The 22,528-nt window shown below is 48.8% G+C and overlaps 3 protein-coding genes across 3 annotated transcripts; all 3 read right to left on the reverse strand.

The window, feature by feature from the left end:
- Positions 1–3,015: 3,015 nt before the first annotated feature.
- LOC136351608 (uncharacterized) lies at positions 3,016–8,083 on the reverse strand. The gene is made up of 2 exons (XM_066303796.1): positions 8,079–8,083; positions 3,016–4,363 (listed from the first exon to the last, which is right to left on the reverse strand). Exons 1-2 carry the CDS (start codon positions 8,081–8,083, stop codon positions 3,016–3,018), a joined length of 1,353 nt encoding a protein of 450 aa, XP_066159893.1.
- A 449-nt stretch (positions 8,084–8,532) lies between these two features.
- On the reverse strand, positions 8,533–18,281 carry LOC4346181 (disease resistance protein Pik-2-like). The gene is made up of 3 exons (XM_015794086.3): positions 17,104–18,281; positions 14,588–15,214; positions 8,533–10,922 (listed from the first exon to the last, which is right to left on the reverse strand). Exons 1-3 carry the CDS (start codon positions 18,157–18,159, stop codon positions 8,988–8,990), a joined length of 3,618 nt encoding a protein of 1,205 aa, XP_015649572.1. The 5' UTR covers positions 18,160–18,281; the 3' UTR covers positions 8,533–8,987.
- Positions 18,282–19,878: 1,597 nt separating this feature from the next.
- LOC107278098 (uncharacterized) lies at positions 19,879–22,455 on the reverse strand. The gene is made up of 4 exons (XM_026027508.2): positions 21,023–22,455; positions 20,850–20,952; positions 20,679–20,759; positions 19,879–20,247 (listed from the first exon to the last, which is right to left on the reverse strand). Exon 1 carries the CDS (start codon positions 22,331–22,333, stop codon positions 21,044–21,046), a length of 1,290 nt encoding a protein of 429 aa, XP_025883293.1. The 5' UTR covers positions 22,334–22,455; the 3' UTR covers positions 19,879–20,247; positions 20,679–20,759; positions 20,850–20,952; positions 21,023–21,043.
- Positions 22,456–22,528: the final 73 nt, after the last annotated feature.

The raw sequence follows: 22,528 nt of genomic DNA on the forward strand, positions 1-22,528 counted from the left end.
CCCGAGCCGAACGGTGGCCTAAGGCCCCTGACGACCGGAGTTGGCCCTTTGCCCGCTTGTCCGACGACGCCAGGAGCCCCCGACCCCCAGGACGGCCCCGAGGCCACTGTGGGAAGGCCGCCCCTGTCGTCCTCCGACCCCGAGGTCGTCGGCACAGAAGACAAGTGCACCCCGCGAGGCCGCTTGGACAAAGAGCGCCCCAGGGATGTGGCCCCTAGCGAAGAGGATCGGCCCCACCGAAAGGTGCAGCGGCCCATCTACTTTGTTAGTGAGGCCCTCCGGGACGCCAAGACCCGATACCCTCAGGCCCAGAAGATGCTTTACGCTATTCTGATGGCTTCGAGGAAACTGCGCCATTATTTCCAAGCGCATCGGGTCACGGTGGTTACGTCTTACCCCCTCGGCCAAATCTTGCATAATCGAGAGGGTACTGGACGGGTGGTGAAATGGGCAATCGAACTTTCTGAGTTTGATTTGCACTTTGAACCACGCCACGCTATCAAGAGCCAGGCCCTCGCCGATTTTGTGGCAGAGTGGACCCCAGCTCCCGAGCCCGTCTCAGTCCCCGAGGCCAGCTCGGGCCCCTCGCAGCTGCCTCACACCGCCCACTGGGTGATGCAGTTCGACGGCTCCCTGTCTCTTCAGGGCGCCGGTGCGGGGGTCACGTTGACCTCGCCGAGCGGAGACGTCCTCAGATATTTGGTTCGCCTTGACTTTCGGGCGACCAATAATATGGCAGAGTACGAGGGACTCCTTGCGGGACTCAGGGTGGCAGCTGGACTGGGGATCCGCCGCCTCCTGGTGTTAGGCGACTCCCAGCTGGTCGTTAACCAGGTTTGTAAGGAGTACCGGTGCTCTGACCCGCAGATGGACGCTTACGTGTGCCAAGTACGGCGTATGGAGCGCCATTTTGACGGGATAGAGCTTCGGCACGTGCCCAGACGGGATAACACGGTTGCCGACGAACTCTCACGGCTCGCTTCCTCGCGAGCCCAGACCCCACCGGGCGCCTTTGAAGAAAGGCTTGCCCAGCCGTCGGCGCGACCCGACCCCTTAGGGGAGACGGACGCGCCTGACAGGCCCCCGATGCCCGTCGGAGTCCAGGCCTCGGGACCCGAGGGGAGCGCTCCCAGCTCCCTTAGATTGATTGCTTGGATCGCTGAGATCTAAGCATACCTCACAGATAAGACTCTACCCGAGGACCGCGAAGGGAGTGAACGCGTCCAGCGCATCTCCAAACGCTACGTGCTGGTAGAAGGGACCCTCTATCGGCGCGCGGCTAACGGAATCCTCCTGAAGTGCATTCCTCGGGAACAAGGCGTCGAGCTTCTTGCCGATATCCATGAAGGCGAATGCGGAGCCCACTCCGCCTCGCGCACCTTGGTTGGCAAAGCCTTTCGACAAGGTTTCTATTGGCCGACAGCTCTCAATGATGCGGTTGACCTGGTCCGGCGATGCAGAGCGTGTCAATTCCACGCCAAGCAAATCCATCAGCCGGCCCAGACCCTGCAGATCATACCACTTTCATGGCCATTTGCTGTCTGGGGGCTCGATATCCTGGGACCGTTTAGGCGGGCCCCGGGCGGGTTTGAGTATCTGTATGTCGCAATCGACAAGTTCACTAAGTGGCCCGAGGCTTATCCGGTCGTCAAGATCGATAAGCACTCCGCACTTAAATTCATTAAGGGCATCACAGCCCGGTTTGGAGTGCCTAACCGTATTATTACGGATAACGGCACCCAATTCACTAGTGAACTTTTCGGCGATTACTGCGAAGACATGGGCATCAAGCTCTGCTTCGCCTCACCTGCCCACCCCAGAAGCAACGGCCAAGTGGAGCGCGCCAATGCGGAAATCCTCAGAGGCCTTAAAACCAAGACCTTCAACATCCTCAAGAAGCACGGCGATTCGTGGATCGAGGAGTTGCCAGCGGTGCTCTGGGCGAACCGAACCACACCAAGCCGAGCAACCGGGGAAACGCCTTTCTTCCTCGTCTATGGCGCGGAAGCGGTTCTCCCATCCGAGCTCACCCTGAGGTCCCCTCGGGCCACCATGTACTGTGAGGCTGATTAAGATCAGCTTCGCAGAGATGACCTCGACTACCTGGAGGAGCGAAGGCGGCGCGCGGCCCTCCGAGCCGCGCGCTACCAGCAGAGCCTGCGGCGCTACCATCAGCGCCACGTCCGGGCTCGATCACTCTGCGTCGACGACCTCGTCCTACGCCGCGTCCAAACGCGTGCTGGATTGAGCAAGCTCTCACCAATGTGGGAGGGTCCGTATCGAGTGATCGGTGTCCCCCGGCCGGGCTCCGTTCGGCTGGCCACGAGCGACGGCACAGAGCTGCCTAACCCGTGGAACATCGAACACCTTCGTCGCTTCTACCCCTAAGGGGGATCGGGTGTCAGGTTTCGGGCTCGGGCCAACCTCGCACCCCCCTCGGGCGTGCAGGGTTGGCCGGGGGCTACCACACATGCATATTCTTATTTCTCTTATATCTGTATCTCAATAAAAGCATTTTTCGATTTCTTAAAGGCTGTATCTGTTCTGTTATTTCCTTTTGAAGAATCTTGACTTGAAATAGGTCACTCGTGCTCAATCCTGCCCTCGGGGGCTCGGGTCGGCTAAAATCGCCAAACGGGGCCCAGAACCGAGCCGTGCCCCGGGGCGTGGTGAACTCCGGGGGGGAATCGGCAAAAACCCACAATCGGGTCACCCATAACCCTCGGTCACCACGCTCCCGGCCTGGCCAGTCTCGACATGTGGATCTCCCCAGGCACTAGCCCCGACCCGAGCCATTTGAGGACTAGGACCTGGGCACGAGCCCTTGTTCAAGTCAAGACACAAAAGGACCGCGGCACAGACATCCTCGTCTCATACACACAACAAATATAATTGACACAAAAAATTTCCTCTTTATTTGATTGCAGATTAAATTAGTCTATACAAGAAGGGGGCCCGAAGGCCTCGGAAGAAGAAAAGAAAAAACTATTTAAAGATTGGCGGGGGCCTGGGGGCTCACTCCGATGCACCCGGGTCGCCAGCCTCGTCGCCACTGTCGCCCACACCGCCGTCATCGCCCTCCTCGTCGGAGCTGAGGGCGAACGCGAGCCGAGGGGCCGAACCCTCGAAGCTGTGGACGATATGGTCGGCGGCATCCCGGACCTGCGCGCGCGCGCCGTCCTCGGTCCCGGGAGGGAACTCGTCCAGCGCCGTCCATGGGGAGAAGTCGGGGTCCCTGGCCTGGTAACTCGCCAGTACGAGCTCCACCGCTCCTCGGGCGAGGTCCCTCGAGGATGACTTAATCGTCCCCTCGAGCTCCTCGGGGAGCCGCTGGAGAGTCCTGGCCATCTCCGAGAGGCGCTGGGCGAGGCCCCCCTGGTTGGCGGCGTACTTCACAGTCCGCCCGCCCCAGAGACCCGCCTGCCGCCCAGCGCGGTCTAAACGGGACACGGCGTCGCGAAGCATGCTGGGCCCTATCTCGCCTGCCAGGCGAAGGGCCTCGACCTCCCCGGTGGACGAATCCAGCGCGCCCTGCAGATCCGCGATGGTGTGTTCGGTAGCTGCGAGGCGGGCGGCTAAGTCGCTGTCGCCCGTGGCCGCCCCGCCGCTACGCGCCCTTGCATCCAGCTCCCTTGCCTGCGCCTCGAGTTCAGCGGCCCGCTGGTTCAGTGCGGCCCTCTCGGCGCGGGCACTTTCCAGATTGCGACGCGCTTGTTCCTCTTGCACAGCCTCGCGGAGGGATAGGTTGTCCGCCAGCCGTTGCGCCGCGGCCTCGGCCTCCTCGAGAGCTTGCTCCCGCTCGGTGAGCGCGTCCTCGCGGAGGCGGAGCGCGGACTCTTCTTCGGCACAGGCGGCTTCGTGCACCGCCAGCGTGACCTCCCGAATAGCAATGGCGGCCTCGCGGTCTGCCAGGTCCCTCTCCACGGCGCAGGCACGCTCTTCCAGCGCCATGGCACGGGCCTCAAGGGCTTCTTCGCGCCGCCGGGATGCCACCTCGGTCTCCGCCGCCCGCCGTTCTCGGGCAGCGGCAGCGTCAAGGACCCCCCGGGCGGCGTCGAGCTTTTTCCCTAGCTCCGCCTCCCAGCTCCCATATTGAAGGCGGAGGGTGTCCTGCGCCTCGTTCATCATGGTGATGGCGATGAGGGCAGCCCCCCGCTCCTCCTCCACCTCCTTGGCGATCTCCCCCAGCACCTTCCGACGGGCTTCGAGCTCTGTGACGTGCCGGCGGTGTGCCTTGCGGCCCACCTCCACCATGGCCTCCACCGAGCGTCGCCCCTCTTCGACACGCGCCCATGCGGCGTCAAGCTCCGCCCGCTCTGCTTGCAGGGCCTCCACCTGGGCACTTAACCCGTCCAACACCGTGGTGTTTGCGACGGCCAAGGCCTGCAGAAGGGGTTCTGCGCTCAGTGGAGCAACGGAAGGCGTGGGGAAGAGCCGCCTCGGTGAGGATGCCGCGCGGCTCGGCCCGCCGATGGACGTGCCGGACTCAGGGATGTCCCCCGGACCTGGCTTGTCCTGAGCGTCGCCCGAGGGAGTGGGCCCAAGCGATGCGCCCGCGGCCTCGTCGCGAGCTGCCTCAGAAGTTGTCGCCGCCTCGGCCTGGCGAAGTCTGGCCTCCTCCTGAGCGGCTTCTTCAGCTTGGCGAGCTCGGGCGGCCACCTGGGCGGCCTCCTCGGCTTCCCGTAGGCGATCCGCGGCTTCTCGCCGGTCAGATTCCCGCCTCCGAGCCTCTGTGGTCGCCGGGTCCTCGGCCTCAGACTGGCCGGACTTGGAATGGCGGGAGGGACGCGACGGGATCTCGCTGAAACAGAAGAAAGACCAGAAGACAAACAAGATGGATGAGTGAAAACTCGCGTTGAGGGAATGAATACGGCCACGATGGGCGTGGGACGAACCTGCGAGGGGGTCGGTTAAACGACCACCTTGGAGGGGAAATAAGGTTTCCCCGGGATGGTTCTGTCCCCCCCATCTTGCGGAGCCGTTTCTTCTTCCGCTCCCCCTCGGGCTGCGACGTCGGCGTGGCCCCCTCCGGGCGCCTGCTGCTGGCACGCGCCGCCCCGCCCCCTCGGGGAGGAGATGGGGGAGGGGTTCCTTCCTGCTTCCTCTTCCCCCGGGCGTCGGCAGGGCGGCCGCTCCCCGGGCCCCCGTCGCGGGGCCCATAAGCACGACCCCCTCCCGGGGTAGATTGTTCCCCCCTGCGGCTCCCGCCCGCGCCATCGTGGCCTCGAGGAGCCCGCTCCTCCGACGCCCCGACCGCCTGCATGATGGTCAGGATGGAGGCGCGGTCTGGATCGCTGCAGAGGGGGAGGACTCCTTGAGGAATGAGGGATGCCTCCATGGAGCTGAGATTCAGCACCCGTTGGACCACTATCTTGAAGTCCTCAGGAGCCCAGTCCCATCTGACCCCCTGGTGGGTCCTCATACAGTCCTCGGACCCGGTGTACTCCCAGGCGCCCCGGGCGCGCCGCTGGAGTGGCGCGATCCGGCGACGAAGATAGTCGCCGAACACCATGGCCCCTGTGAGCCCCTGGGATCGCAGGCCCGCCAGGCGGTCGAGGACGGCGTCGTAGCCATCTCCCAGATCTACCGGCGCCCGCCAGTTGGAGGCCTGCGCTGGAGGCTGGCTCGGAAGTCGGAGGCGCGCTTCGTCGGCGAGGGGGGTGTAGAACCAGTCGCTCTTCCAGTCATCCCACTTCTTGCGGAGGACGCAGGGAATGTAGCGGTTCAGCACCGGCCCCCGCGGCTGGAAGTAGCAACCACCAACCACCGACGGCGGCGACACCGGCTGTACGGTGAAGAACCACCGGAACAGCCGAAGGGATGGGCGCACCCCGATGAACATCTCGCACAGGTGCGCGAAGATGGCCAATGTCATTACCGCGTTGGGGGTGAGGTGCGCCATCTGGAGATCGTAAAATTCCAGAACATCCATGAAGAAAGAAGAAAATGGCGGAACCAGCCCTGCCATAGCAAAAGGGAGGAAGAAGACAGACCGCCCCGGGTAGCGTGGCGCCGGGCATCCCTCGCCCAGCGAGACTATCTCCCGGCCGGTGGCAGATTCCGGCATGAAGCGGCGCGGCAGCCCGGCCTGTCTCTCGCTCACGATGCGGGAAGGCGGCAGCACGCTACCGTCAAGCGGAGCGGAGCCCCGTGCCATGACGCCGGAAGAAGAGATGTTTGAGAGCGAGCGCGTGTGGCGAAGGTAGGGCACAGGAAACAAGGAGTTAGGGCGCAAGCGGCGAAGACAAGGGGAATAATGGCGAGAGGAAGGAAGCAAATCTCTTCCTCGGCGACTTTATACCCTTGCCAACGCTGTGTCCGGCTCCTCGTTTCTCGCGCCCACTATCTTGCCCCCTCGTTTCTCGCGCCCACGCTTCCACTAATCCCATTCGCCCGTTTGCGGTGCATGAGGTGGATATGCGGCTGTGGCAGTCGAGATGGAACATCTCGTGCGCGCGTTAATTACGCTCGCCGACCGAAGCGCCATCACCATATCTCCAGGAAAAACGAACCGGCTTGTCCCGATTTTTAGACCGGCCCCACCTGTCACCAGGCCTTAGGAAGTGGCGTCACGCCCGACCGCTTCCCTCGAGGAGGGCGATCGCCCTGGCATGACGCCGGGGGCTACTGTCGGTGACATGGGACCGGGAGTATCGTGACTTAGAGACTTGAGGCAGAAACGATCACCCACGTGGCCTAGCCTCCTCGGGGGGGATCGGGCCCGAGGGTGATACGGCCGCCCTTCTCTTTGTCTCCCCGAGGGGTCGGACCGCTCCCGTCTCGGCCCCGAGGGCCGAGGCGCCCCGACCCCTTGTGGGTTTTGCGCCGCGTATATGGGGTAGGTGAGCATAGCGGGGCTCACCTAACCACATTTATTGCGGTTTGGACGAGCGCGTCACGCCGCATGTAACGCAGTGCAGCGCGCTCGTTTATCCGGTCAGTGACCAGTCACAGACCGATCAGATCGTGGGTTAGGTGGCGACAGGCGGTCTGACGCACGCCTCGCCCCATCCCGTCAGGACGAGAGCCTCCAAGCACTCGTCCCTAGCCGGAGCCGGCGTGTTAGCTCCTGGAGATGGCACGTTGGTTCCGGTCAGATATATGCTAGGCTTCATCCTAACCATTACAGGCAAGATATTGTATGAAGAAGGGCGAACATGTAGATTGTTAAACTGACACGTGGTGGACAAGAATGACCGATTTGTGACCGGTCTGACAATGGTCATGTCGTCAGCAGACAGCCATGTTCCCACGTCGCGCCTGCTTCCGGCGGAAGTGGAGGTAGGTATGGGCCGTCCCATCAGAAGGTCATTCGGACGGCAACCATACAAGTCTCCGTCTGTTTATGAATAAAATAGGATAAGTCCCCACAAAAAAGAGAGAGATGGTGCATGTGGTATCCCCTTGAGGTATAAAAGGAGGACCTTGCCCACTTAGAAAAGGGGGATTTGAAAAAAGAAAGGAAAAAACGATCCCAGAACGATCGGGGGCTGGCTCGCACTTTGTAGCTTCTTCATACACAGATCCACCAAAACACAGGAGTAGGGTATTACGCTTCTCAGTGGCCCGAACCTATATACGTCGCCCGTGTCTTGTGTGTTTCCACTCTTGCGAACTTTCCATAGGCTAGGAGCTTAGAACCTCACCCAGGGCCCCCGGCCGAACCGGCAAAGGGAGGCCTGCGCGGTCTCCCGGTGAGGAGCCCCAAGCTCCGTCAAGGCCTATCTCGGAAGTGTCTCCCTCCATCTCCACGAATTAGCACTTAACCCTAGCTTTATTTTCCTCTATAAATAGCTTTGTACATCCTCAAAAATATTTGGGTTTTGTTTAGTTGAATTTTGCCAAGTGCCATTCACCTTGTCTCTAGTCCTCGCTCGATTAGTCGGCGACTATTGATTCAGAGCCCCCAATAGTTGGTGTGTTGATTTGCCGGGTCGATTAGATCTACCATTTTAATCGCAACTATTCCTCTGTGCTTAATCACCCATTCGCAATATTTAGATTGTATCTTATCTTGTTCTTGCAGTGTTCTCTCGTTTGCATTGCAGGAATCATCAACCGCGCGTCACGGTTGGTACGACATCGTTTGTGGAGTAGCGATTGCATGGCGTCCTGGACTTGTTCTGGTTGGTAGCCACGTCGCAAACGTCGCACTCGATCAAAGCGAGAGTTATTCCCTCACCAGAAGATCGGGCCACGAGAGAGAGCGTCATCAGTTGGTATCAGATCCTCAATTGCCTGGTGAGGATTTTAGTTTTATAGATTTATTTTTCCTACCTATCCATCTACAAACTTGCCGCACCACTTTTCCCTTTACCAAACTATAGGTTTGTGCTTTGCAAATTTCTTTCAGCTTTGTGTCGTTGAATTCTAGTCCGTGGTCGCTCTGAATCAACACAAATCGGAGTTGGCATGAAGGCGCTAGATCCGTTTGAAGTCAGTGCTGTCTCCGGAGGCTGAACTAGACTTGGACTTGGAATTATCATTGGAGCGTGTGAAGTTATGAGCGTATCCGACAAAGTGATGTCCTCATCACACAGAGAGCAATACATCATAAGATGACTGACAACATATATGCACGTACAACTCTGTCATATATATATATGCAGTAGAAGACACTGACTGACGAATACAGCACATAACTGAATAATGAACCTGCATGCCAGGCTAATGGAGGACTAAACACACGAATACAACACTGGCTAGATCAGTGCTTTGCTTATGTTATTGCTAGGACAAGGCGAGACACAAGATCTGTTTCTATTCTTTTTTGAACGAGAGTACATCTGCTACTACTGAACTGGAGTATATATACACGATACGAGCAGCAATAATACAATACGAGTCACTGAACTAGAACACTCAGACTTGTAGATAAATAAGATTAAGAGATTAGCTCAAAGCTCAAAGCTTATAGTGGGATTGCAGCGTACCGTCCAACCTCGAGCGAGCAATACACCCTCGATCGATCGATCGATCCATCGGTGTTAGTTATATAGACTGAACCTGAGAAGGGGCTTGTTTGGGTTTGGGTGGTTGGCAAGCTGCTCCTCCACGTCTTTCACAAAGTCGTCCCTGTACTGCCTCTGCCTACCACTCAGCATGAATTCCCTGAGATTTTCGAGCTCTTCTAGCCCCGACGAAAATCCAACGCGTGAGCCAATGAAATGACTAAACTGCAGCAGCTCAAGCTTGGGGGTTGCGCCTCCTCCAAACTGCACTGATTCGAGGCGGTCATGACTACATATCCTACTTACCTCCAACACCCTCAGGCTCGGGAACAATACTACTGCGGTGGCCTCCTGCTGCTCCTGGCGGAAGTTGAGACAGACCACATGATCGTTGAACGAATGCTCCCACAGGCGCAGGATGGCCAGCCTTGGCAGTGTCCCGAGGACTTTGATGGCGGCATCGGCATCCTCCAGTTCGGTCCACATCAGTCTCAGCTTCACGAGATTCTGGAGCTTTCCGATCCACTGTGGCAGTTTGCCTAGCGCACCCTGCAGCTTGAGGCTCTGCAAGTTCTCCGGAGGAGGCGAGGTTGACGACGACGACGACGTGCCATGTAGGCCTTGACACCAACCTGCACACACCGACAATGACTCTAGCTGGCTGAGCTTGGAGATGGCTGAATAGAAGGATGGACCATTCTTCTTGTTGATGCCCACCACGCCTAACTTACGCAGCTGGGTGAGTCTCTCTATCTCTTGTATAACAGTGTTTCCCCACGCCAAGTGCACGTGTCGGAGTGTATGCAGGCTTTTTAGTTTCCTGCTCCCTCGTGGTAGCATAGGGAAATCATTATCTAAGTCCATCATGAGAACACGGGGCTGGATGCAGCAATTGTAGTTGCAAGCATCACGCCTGTTGAAGTCTCCCACGAGACGAGGTACGTAGCATGCGCAGCATGCTCCAGTACAAAGCTCTAGACTTCTCTCTGCTATACTTTGCTGACCCACAATTCCGATTTTACCAGCGTGGAGATATTTTAGCTTCCGAAGCTTCACGATGGTTTTCGGCAGCATCGCTATAAACGTGCTTCTAATGTCTAGTGTCTCAAGTTGCCTCAAGTCACACAACAAATCTGGCAGGTGACAAATGTTGTGACATTCTCTTAGAGAAAGGTACCTTAGGTGAACAAGCTTTCCAATGTGCTCAAGGTGGTGATCAACTAGACCTTCAGTGTCTTCCAAGTCGAGCACTCGTAGCATCCTCATCTTTTCAGAAACGAAAAAAGGTTTCCATTTTCCAAACACCGTTAATGACCTTACACGGGACAGGTCCACTGTGTTCTCAAACTCATGTTTGTCTCCTTCCCAATTACTGCTTATGGCAAGATGACGGGCTGTGCCCTGTGTCTTTGAGCTGCAACCTTTCTCCAGCCTAAGTACAAGGTTTTCCTCCATTGACTTTGTGATGCTGATTTCACGCATGAGATCATGTAGCTGGCAATAGTCTATTCCTCCCTCAGGTCTACTTGCGTTTTGAGCAACCGGTAGTGTCATGCTCCTACTTATGAGCTCAATGAAGTTGTCATGAGCTATTTCGATTGGAGATTTGCCACGTGCCTCCGTTGTGTAACCCTCAGCAGTCCATCGCTGCATCAAACGTTTTCGGCTAACCTTGTGGTCTTCGGGGAAGATGGACAGATACAAGAAACATGACTTGAGTTTGTATGGTAAACCATCGTAGCTTTTCAGCAGGACTGTGCTAATGGTCTTGAGTTCTGGATTCATCTCAAGCTCAGCACTAATATGCTCATTTATCTTCCTCCACGCCAAAGCAGTCTTTGGTTGGTTTGCCAAGAAACCACCTATGGTGACTATTGCAAGGGGAAGTCCATTACACTTCTTCAAGATCAGATTCGCTTGTTCAACTAAGTAAGGATATTGTTCATCCAAATTTGTCTTTTCCTTGAATACCTGAAAGTGAGACAGTTTGAAGTCCTTTAGTACTGCATGCCAAATAAATTAAATTAATTACTTATGCACATATGCGTGTACTAAGTTAATGAATTCAAACGTTTTGACGAGGACAATTGCCATTTATTTTGTAAATGCACATATGTTAGCTAGAGAATGAAAGGCTGCTTCTGGAACAGTGCATGACGGGGCAGGATTCTTCAAACAGAATCTGGACTTTTAATGAAAATACCTCCTTACCTTGCTTGCTTTGGAGATGGTGGTATTTTCGAAATAAAATCAATGCAGGGGAAATAATGCTATCAATTGATGGAATTTTTCAAGATGTCAGGTTCCATCTTGCTGAACAAGAGAGGATGAGAAAGAAGAAGGGAGGTGATAGACAGGAAAGAGCGCAAAGATGGAACTTGCCACCAGTCGGATTCTACAAGGTAAATGTGGAGGTGGATGGGTTTTTGTTGCTAGGAATGACACAGGGGAATTCCTAGAGGCGGGGGGCTGGTAATCTTGAACATGCTGCTAGCGCATTAGGGCAGTCCCAACCCTCCATCTAGGATGGTGTCTATGGCATTAACTACATTGCCATGTAGGATTTTTAGCTTATGTGGCACTATATTAATTAAGAGAGAGAGTGAAGAGAGAAAGAAACTGGGTCTCATGCAAGACACAGCTTCAACACAAGAACCTATGCACTAGACACTATCAAGTTTTGCATTGGGAGAGAATAATGCCTTCATAATAGATGAAGAATAAATATGATTGGTAGAGAAGAGAGATGATGTATTTATTAATGGCCCACTTTAAGAAACCATGGGTTGTAGAGTGTAGTTTCTATTGTGATGTCTTATTGACATGGCACCATAGACACTACTTATGGACACCATGGGTTGGGACTTCCCTTACAGGGGAAGCTATGGCGATGATGAATAGTTTGGACTTTGGAGAAAGTGGCGCAACTCGGTATGGCAAGAATCATTGTTGAAACAGATGCGACCAACCTGGGACGAGCAATTACATTGCATGCGTTGGACTGCAGCCCCTATGGAGCTCTGTTCAAGAAGATTAGGGCTTTTTTAAGTATTTCTTTGATCAGTTCATTGCATTTGTTTGCCCTAGAACTTGTAATAAGGCGGCTGATTGTCTGGCCTCCTTCATCGCTGTTGCCGTGGACTCTGTCTCACCATGTTTTTGGAGCCAAAGCCCCGGAGTTTGTAGCTGGTTTACTCTTTGGTGATTTTTCTAGAGCTACTGGTTAATTGAAGGTGAACTCCTTCGTGTAAAAAAAGTTAGTTAATGAATTCTCTACACCTCTTCCATGTTTTGTTTCCGTTTTGTGGTGATCTCTTCCACCTTGTTAACAACCGAGGGCTGTTGACATCACGTTTGGCTTCGAGACACATGACTTTCGATCTCTTAGGTGTTTTTTCTTTTCATCAATCAAGTTGTCTAATTAATTTCCATTTTCTTTAGTTAGGTTCTCTATCATATCTATCTATCATATTACGAAGATAGCTCGAAAAGGAGACACATGTTTGCTACAGAGACTAAAAATTCTAAAGAAAATGAAAAGGATTGAGTCTCCTAGTTTTTATTACTTAAGTTCTTATAATGGGATCTGATAGACCTTCTCATATAATAAATAGCCTTTGGTGAAGATCAATAATAAGGCAAATTCATTATAAGTAAGTCTCCTACAAATTTTGTCTGATGCATAACATCGATCTTTCTGTCCAACAAGTCAACATTCGAGGAAGATATATCAATAAATTAAGGAGATGGGTATTATAAATAAATATCATATGGTTCCCTTTCTTCGAGAAATTGCAGCTTTGCCACGTAATTGGATGGTATCCTTCTTCAACTATGTCAAGGATATCGCCTTTTCTCTTTTGACATATAGTTGGAGGGATAATCTCATTTGCTAATTTTACCGAACTGCCCCTTTCTTCCTCAGCCAGTTGTTCGCACAACCTTGTGTGCATTGCTCCCTGCTACTTGCATGGCACCATTGCTGCTCGAGCTACATGAGCCAATGCCACTTCCTGTTTGTTGTCACTGATTATTATTACTACCCATCATCTCTGCCCCCGCTCTCTCGTAGGTGGGGCTAACAAGGTCATCAGAACTAGCCTTGAGAGAGAGAGAGAGAGAGAGAGAGAGAGAGAGAGTCGGAGGAAGAAGAGGGTGAATATGTAACTAACTAAGGTCCATACCCTTTGAAAATAAGTCAACATTCTTGAAATTTACTTATGACTTTGTCCTAACAATGTGCCCGTCAAATATGGATATGGTCTTCATGTTAGGAGGCACACATCGGTATGGGCGATACGTGATGTGCACAATCGATTTAATTTTGTAGTGTCACTTTTGGATTAGATAAAATCCTATGATTAAGCGAAATCACTTACTTAAAATCAACAAAAGGAGAATCTTTCGAGAATTTAAAACAACCAAACTTAAGATTTATGAAGTAAGAATGTGTTCACTTTGTTGCAATGTTCAACTTCAGCATTAACAACACTGAAAAAGGCAACATACAAAACACACTATTACTAACACAAGCCTATCAGATTTATGGGTCTATTTAGTTTTGTTGCCATTTTTCAACTTTATCAAACTTTGGTAATGCCAAATTATGGTATCACTAAATTTTGGTAGGGTAAAAGAAGGTTGGGTAGTGTTTTTTGGTAGAATTTTGATGGTATAAAGTTGTGGAGTTACTAAGATTTGGTAGAATTTTGTTGGTAATAGTGTGTTTAATTTGTTGGCTTTGTAATTTCAGAACTTTCCAAACTCAATATTCTACCAAAATTTGGTAAGGCCCTAATTATACCAAACACTACATAATTTTACCAAATTTTTTCCAACAAAGTGAACACACCCTAAATATTCCATTGGCAAACGATCGAATGGTCTTCCTGTTAAAAATAATCCTCGAATAGTCTCAAGTATCACTTTAACTTTCTGATTGGTGTTCATAGTTTTGTTCACATTTGTTTTCGCTAACCTTGGATACAGTAGATGGTATATATATTTGATTTCCATCTTTAATCCCAAAACTTGTGGATTACGGGCTTTACTAAAACTTGTGCGTGTGTGTGCATATTGCCTTTTCAACCTTATCAAATTTTGACATTACTAATATTTGCAAGGAAACGAACCAACACACCATTGTCATCGCTACCCTACTGGTAATTTTGGAACCTTTTACTCTAGAAAACTCTTTACGAAAATTTTGTAAAGCCTCAAATCAAACTCCACCTAATCTTTCTATATCCTACCAAAATTTGGGCATTACCAAAGTTAGAAAAGGTTGAAAGTAGCAAAAAAATGAAATACATGGCCTACAAACATTTATTATATGATATGGTTGCATCACTATATTATTTGATTATTTCCATAGAAAAAGGTTCTGCTTACAAAATGTGCATGATGATATTTACCAAAGCAAAGCATGCTCAGTAATTGTGATTAAAATGCAGTAATATCAAGCGAAACAATTAGCAGCGCATGGCATACCATTTCAGTACCTCTTTCGTGAGTAGATCATGTGCTTGATTATTGTCTAGCCCACCGAGCTCGTATATATTATTTATTTCTTTTGGATATGTAATAACAACTGAAATTGTTAATAGCGCATTGTAGTAGTGCTATTTCATTCGTACCTTTTTAGTGAAGAGTTGGAGTGCTTGATCATTTTCTATTCCGCTGAGCTTGTATATATGTGCATTAGTTGTTTCTTTTGAACAATGCTTAGCAATATTCTCTTCCCTTGTGGTGACTATGATGCAGCTTCCAGCTTTGTTGGGAAATTGTGCCACCATATCATCCCATTCCTTGGTATCCCATAGATCATCGAGAACAACCAAATAGCTCTTTCTTTCTAAGAGTTCGGACAAATCTCTCTTTTCCTCATTTCCAAACTGCTTAGCTAAGCTGTGAATGAGTTGCCCAGAGTTAAAAGGGCGCAATACTGTAACACAAGCACGTGCATCAAAATAACTGCTAACATCTTGACTTCGATATATATCTTGGACTAGAGCGGTTTTTCCAAGGCCACCCATTCCCCAAATAGAGATCACTTGAGATTGTTGACTCACTTGGTTTTTAATTAGCTTGATAATGTCAGATTTTTCTTTTGCACGACCGATGAGCTGAGATTCCTCCAAGGTTGATACCATCGTCTCAGTGCGACCAAGCTTTTTATTAGCTGTGAGATTGTTGTTACCATTACTCGTGGTTATGTTTGAGCTAGAACTTGGCTCCACTAAGAGTGTTCCGTCTTGAGAACCCTACACACAAGTGAGTTGTTAGGTATATATATACCCTTCCTTTACCAAAAACAATATTTTTCTTGTGTTTAAAGCTTGTAAATTTATTTATAAGGCCTTTTTTGGCAGGCCACAAATCTTGGCCCATCCCTCATGGAATCCTGGCCCACCCATGGAGAATGGGATGGGAATGAGGCCTGCCAAATAAGGCCTAAAATATTTTGACTATGAAAAACTAAATAAATAATGTTTGTATGGTTTGGATCTCAGAGGAATTACATATCTGGTGACAATATTGCTGGATCAATGAAAGAAATAGCTTTAGGTAGGCCAGGGATATGAACAAAGCCACAAAATTTGCACACTCAATGCATTAAAAAAAACTTCCATAGTTGAAGTTATTTTGCAACATGATGATAAATTTCATAATTTTTTCCATGATGCATATAGTGACAACAAGTTTGTTTAGGGTTTTTATCTATCTACTCTTTCCATCTTAAAATATAGCTATATTTAGGATTTTTTTAGGGATTAACTATTAAGGAAAAGTGGAAAATCGAATCGGATAATGTTGTGACCAGTTGATATGAGAAAACATGTGGAGAAAGTAGTCATATTTTAAGATAAATTTTGAATGCTAAATGCATTATATGTTGGGGGCCAAGAAGTATTTATCAAGACACATTTATCAACATCTAACAACTCTCAAGTCTATAATTTTATTTTTGTATGACACAAGTAATACTCTAAATCTCTAACTTGAAAAATAAAAGGAATAAATTTCATAGAACCACATATACTTTGGTTAAATTATCACAAAACTGCAGATTTAAGATAATGTATAAAAAAACTACAGATTTAACACAAAATTTATTGGATAACTACAAATTTAACATGAAATTTATCACAGAACTATAAGTGGAGTATTTATGTTTATCAAGTACGGGATTACCGGTTTGTCTCCTTAATAAAGAATTGAGGAATATGAGGTGAATCCCCTAGGAAACAACTAGAGTTTTTCAGATTCACTGGACAGAGAATAGTATCCTCTCACACTAGGTCATATTTTTCTTCCTCGTTAAGCAAGAAAGAAAGGAGAGTTTTCACAAGAAAGAACTACGATCAGTTTTGGAGGGCTATCTTACCGACCATCACTTCTCCTTTGTATGTGCTGAAGACGCAAGTAGCCCAATGACAGGCATGTGTTGGAGGACAACATGCATAGGTCTTTTGGCAAAATTGGGGGCTTGTTGATCTGACCGTCAATGGTGGCGAGAATTTTGCATTTGGCCTCAACTATTATGCAGTATGCCCCAAATCGACTTCCACCACTCCCTAATCGGATTAGGGATGGAGCGATGATTAGGGCAGCGGCGCAGTGCAATTTGAAAGTGGTGGAGTCGATATGAGATAATGTAGCGGAGGAGTCTAAATGCAATATTCTCGCTATAGTGGATGGCCACTTTAGCGCCCGAGCCATATCATGTGCACTTTGAACTTTGGGTGGTACATTAAACCAAGATTTTATATCTAAATGTGTATTTTATAAGTTTATGAAATTAGATGACACCTTGATACAAGTTTAAGAACCAATCATACATTTTTTTTAAAGAAAAGATGATAGAACATGGGTAACAGCATGTCAACTATAGTATGTTGGGCCGGATGAAAGTGGCGCCGACGTGTGAGACGACTTCTATGAGACTACGACGGTAATTGTAGTTAACTGGGACCAACTAAGTAATCAGTATATCTTGTATATTTGCTAGTATTCTAGGTTTGAATGAAATTTAACTACATTAGAAGTTGAGCTAGATGAATAACTAGCTAGGTTGTACTGACTAACTAGATGATTTTAGTAGTTTAAAATTTACCTCCCCATTTAGTTTCAAAAAGAAAAAAAAGGTTACCTTCTCATAGAAAGCATAGATAATCTGATCATCGAGCAATTTCTTGTGCTCTGGGGGTACACTGTCTTGCGGTACACATAGTCTGGCAACTTCAACATGCTCTGTGCACAATATGATTCGGCTCCCTCTATCATTGCTTGGGAAGCATATTTTTATCTTATTCCACTCTTCCAGAGAGGATAAGTCAGTAAGCACAATCAAGTAACTCTTCTCATTCAGATATCCCTCAAATGCACTCACCAAATCATCTTCCTCCATGTTTCCCATCTTCTGTAGAATTCGGTCCACTAAATCAGTTGCTTCCATTTTAAATTCCCTAGTCTCTTGAAGAGAATTCTCGTACAATTGCCTGCTAATGCTCTGCAGCAACCATGTTTGATTGCAAAGACTTTTTAGCCTGATCCAAGCGTAGCACTCAAACTTCCTCATCTTGAGATCATCATAGGCCCTTCTGATAATAGATTTATCATCGAGAAGACCATTTTTTCTCCATACCCCGATCACTCTAAGCTCCTTGTCATTGGTGTTGATCAGTCCAACAAGATCCATTTTAGCTTTGTCCTGTTGCCGCCTTGTTTCTTCCAATTCAGACATGGTCGTTGCACCGGCAATCCTAGACTGCATGCCATCAGTTGCCTTGGAGGCAGAACCATCGATGAGGCGGTAGCGGTTGTTCCTCTGGCTGACATCCTCAACCTTGGCTCTTAGCTCCTTCATCTTCTGAGCCACACGACGCCGCTCAAGCAGCATTCTTGGGCTGCACTTGCGCCACCAAGATGGCTTCCCGACACGGACGGCCATGTCCTGGAGGCAGTCCTCGACATCGTAGGCGACATCACGGACCTGCTGCACCCAGGCCTTGACAACCTTGTGCTTGTCACGCTCCTCGTCCGCGGCCATGAGGAAGGCCTGCATCATATGGAGCTCGTCCCTGATGAAGGCATGGTCCCGCTGGATGCCGAGCTGCAGGGCCACCTCCTCCGCGACAGCGGATTGGGCGTAGCCAAGCGCTCCACTCAGCACGGACTTGCCAAGGCTCAGCACCGTCGACTCCATCACCACCCTGGCTCTCTCTCCCTCTCCACACACTGTACACACCCAACTCTTGGTTGATTTGTGCAGATTCTGTGGTTGAGGAAGTTGCAGCAGGCAGCTAGCGCAATGAGAGACCAACAGAGTGATGAACGACTATAAACATATGTTGCAGGGAAAGTAAAGGCCTTTAATTTAGAAGATGCCCACCTTGCTTGCTGCTTTTACGTTGTGTTCATCCAGGCAAAGCAAGAGATCGTATGATACTTTAGCTAGATATCTTTGCGTGCTCTCATTCTCCAAGGATAGATTCTGATTAAGGACAACATACATGATGCATTCCCTCCCCAAGTAAGATCATGACCCTCCTCTGTACTGTACATTACTTGCCCCCAAGGTTTGGGATTTTTTTTGTCCGTGTATTTCTTCAAGTTTCTTATACATGTTACGATACGGCAGGCAGACAAAATTGCAGGATCAAGCTGCTTTGTTCTTGCAATTCGTCAGGCTTTCAGAGAAGTTCATTATCTCACAAAAGAGAAGGAGCTAGTCCGATCGATACATCGGAGGACGAATAAAGATAGAGCAAAAAGCTCAAGGCACATTCTAATTAGATGCCATCTTTCCGAACTATTTTAATTATTTGTCATCTGGATCCGATCCACTGGTTTGTTGCTATTTTGCCATTTTTGCTATCTACGCAGCAAACCGTGTACAAAAGACCTCATTGCCTCTGATCTCGTTCCTCCTATCTGTCTTCTTCCCTGGAGCTCCATGTCTCCATGATTCAGCACAAATAAACATGCAAAGCTCAAGCTCATGGCATCAACAGAGGAAAGAAACAAGAAATGAAATACGGGCAGGCATATTATCTATACAACCAAATAGTACCAGCGTACGTAGGCTGCGTAGAACAGGATGGATGATGGATCATCATAATCAAAGCTCAAGCTCCAGCTCTTTTTCTTCTTCATCATCTCTAATTACATTTGTGCAGAAACCAAACTTGATTGTTAGGCGGTAAACTGCTACTCCCCCTGTTTTATATTATAAGTCGTTTGACTTTTTTTCTTAGTTAAAATATTTTCGGTTTGATCAAATTTATAAAAAAAATTTAGCAACATCATTAAATTTAATATTGAATATATTTTAATAATATGTTTATTTTGTATTAAAAATGTTAGTATATTCTTTTACAAATTTGATCAAACTTAGAAAAGTTTGACCAAGAGGTCAAACAACTAAATTGGTGTGTTCTTACCCAAGTTTCCAACACATCTCACTCGTTTTCCGCGCGCACGTTTTCAAACTACTAAACGGTGCGTTTTTAGCAAAAATTTTCTATGCGAAAGTTGCTTAAAAATTATATTGATCTATGTTTGAAAAAAATAGCTAATATTTAATTAATCACGTGCTAATGGACCATTTCGTTTTCCGTGCTCACTGTGCTCGATGAGAACTAGAACCAGCGAACACACCCTTAGAGTAGTCTACTACTGCTATTAGTAGCACAGAGACAGAGACAAAGTCACATTACAAACGTTACAGCTAAGACAAGAACAAGAACAGCTACTACACCACAAGACAATATTATTAGCTTCGGTGATTCGATTTCCCTGCCATAGCGCCAGGAGAAAAAAAGGGGAAGGAATTGCTGCCCCATCATTGCCTGATTAATCTTTTCGTTCTTGATTTGAAACCATTAGCACGGGGCGACGGTGACAGAGGATACCATTAGCACGATGCAGTGCAAAGGACATAGATGATTTGCATTCATTCGGAACTCTGTTGGGAGAGGAAGGCGTTACACGGTTCTAGCTCAGATTAGAGTACTGCCTCGAAGCAAATCTTAACCCCATGACTACAACCTAACAGAAGAGATGACACTACATTAAGTTCCAACAATGTCTTCATCACATGAGGATCAGAAAACTGCCATGTTGGGTTCTGACCCGGCAGGTTGTGAACACTGTCATATTCTGAATGTGTGCCGGGGGATGATGAACAGAGGACTTGCTGAGAATACCCAAGGTGGATGTCTCCTCCTGACTGTGTGCCGAAGCAAGAGGAGGAGGTAGGAAGTCTTTCCCCCATGAAGGATGGCTGGTATGCCTAGAAACACAGGCAATGACTAATTATATATGATGAACTCAAACAATCATTTTATTTGAACGGTTCAGTTTTATTTTTCAATATAGAATTGAATGGCTAATTAGTTGCTTGTGGAACTTTTGGACTTCTTAGTTAAATAATTTTAAAGTGGTGAACATGATCAATTAGCTTTTAAACAAGTATGGTTCACAAAACCACCGGTAAACAGTGAAAAACTCATTCAAAAACCATACTTTGATGCAAATTTCGGTTTCCATTTTTTTTTTGGCAAAAACCAGAGCTTATCACATAAACTGCCAAAACAGGGGTAGCGTATTCAGGGAGCCATCGTTTTTTTGTAAACCATGAGTATGGATGTGCAGAACAAGTGGCAAAATTACTAGTAAGAACACATAAATTGCACAAGTAATTTCGGTAAGGTGATCGGCTACCTGTTTTTATCATAGAAGTTGCAAGCGAGACGCTAGGTAGTACACCAGTGGACCCAAGGGTCAAGTAGGCGTGTATGGTCACTGCAAATTAAGGCACATTCTAATTTATCTTTCTATATGACGATGAGAAAATGCACACATGGGTAAGCCAAATGGAATACTACAACATACCTCAGGACACTATCGAGGAACATCAAGTTACCCAGGTATGTCTAGGACAGGATTGAAGCATCTCTCTGTGGAGGCCAATAGCCTTCGATATTCTCAGTTTAGCCTAAGAAACAAGAAGTCTCATTAAAAATATCAAAAGTACAATTAACTAGAGAACAGGTTTGTGCATATACCATTCTTAATATCAGGTACAGTTACTTATACTTTGATCGTTTTCTCCAATCATCTGGAGGCAATAAGCATGTCGAGAAAGCTTTCAAAGAAAAAGGATCATGCTTTTCAAAGGAATACGGTCCAATTGCCTTCACTTTCTTCCTTCTAAGATCAATAGCTACCATCTTTCCCTTACCCAAGCTAGCCTTAGATCTCATGTACACAACATCACCATCATCCACACCCAGGGTTGGAGAAGCTAAATTCTCTGCAAGATTTGGACTTAACCCTGATATGTCAACAGCATCAACCTCACAACCTTTTTCCCAACAGTTGGACGAAACATGCCGACTCCATGACACAATCCTCCAACCATCCTTTCTCTGCAGCTGCTGGGGTTTCTTGTTCAAATCTTTGAGGTTATATGACACTATCAGGTCAGTGTCGTAAAGAACTTGCATTTTGCTGGGATCACTTGGCTTCTCAGTTGTTACGATCACACGGTGTTCCATCTCGACGAAGCTCATCACACCGTCGACGCACACGAGATCACGGAACGACTTAGCCAAAGTTCCTGGGAGAAACTCCTTCAATCTGTACCAGTTCTGAGGCAGCGGCGCGGGTAGAGGAACGTAGCGTAAACCGGGGACATCTTCACGCAGGTCGCAAACCATCACGCCGTGATCGAGATCAACCCATCCCAGCACACCTTCCGCGATCGTGATCACCTTGGTTGCAATAACCTTCCTAACCTCCGGGTACGGATCGACCATCGGAATGACTCTCCAGTTAGTGTCCTTGGATGAATAGATGTGCATCGAATACGAACACTTCATCGGTGACCGATAATCGACGACGAGAGCAGCTAGATCGAAATGTTTACCACCATTTGGGACGATACCGAACTCCTCGATTACCGGTAGAGGATAAACATGAGGAAGTGGAACCTGCTCCAGCGACGACGACCACGACTCGCCATTGTCACCATAGCCATGTAGCTTATACATCAAATAGTCGTATCTCTCGCTGCCGCGAGGGCTTGCGAGAGCAGTGAGGAGGATGAACGAGCCTTCTGCTCCGACAATTTTGGCATCGAGTTCGTCGAAGTTGTTGTACCTAGGGTGGGAGGAGTAGTGGCAGTGGAACGATAGGTAGGAGATTGCCGGAGGTTGGGAGATCCAGGAAGATACCTTGATGGTGTGGCCTCTGCTGGATGTGAGGGTGGCGACGGTGTCGTCGTTCATGGCGTCGGTGATGAGGACGTTCGTGTCCAGGAGAATCGGCTGGCGGCGGTGGCCGTTGATGTCGATCGATTGACGGGACGTCGACATCAAGTCGCCGGCCGGAGCGTCGTCGGAGTCGATGGCGCGGCGTCGACTCGCCGGAGAGGAACTCGGTGGATTTGGGATTTAGAGTTGGGACTTGTAATTCAGAGCCTACTGTTTTTTTTTAAATCTAGTTTTTCTGGTAAATATATAAGGAAAATTTCGTTCTACGTATACGTATCGCGAATCCTGACATGCAAT

The sequence above is a fragment of the Oryza sativa genome, chromosome 8 (genome assembly GCF_034140825.1).
Source record: "Oryza sativa Japonica Group chromosome 8, ASM3414082v1".
NCBI classification, from domain to species: Eukaryota; Viridiplantae; Streptophyta; class Magnoliopsida; order Poales; family Poaceae; genus Oryza; species Oryza sativa.

Coding starts and splice junctions, on each gene's coding strand:
- LOC4346181 (XM_015794086.3), bottom strand. CDS start 18,159: ATGGAGTCGACGGTGCTGAGCCTTGGCAAGTCCGTGCTGAGTGGAGCG. Junction 15,215..17,103: donor TCTATGCTTTCTATGAGAAG/GTAACCTTTTTT, acceptor ACTTGTGTGTAG/GGTTCTCAAGACGGAACACT. Junction 10,923..14,587: donor TCCAACTCTTCACTAAAAAG/GTACGAATGAAA, acceptor TCTCACTTTCAG/GTATTCAAGGAAAAGACAAA.
- LOC107278098 (XM_026027508.2), bottom strand. CDS start 22,333: ATGTCGACGTCCCGTCAATCGATCGACATCAACGGCCACCGCCGCCAG.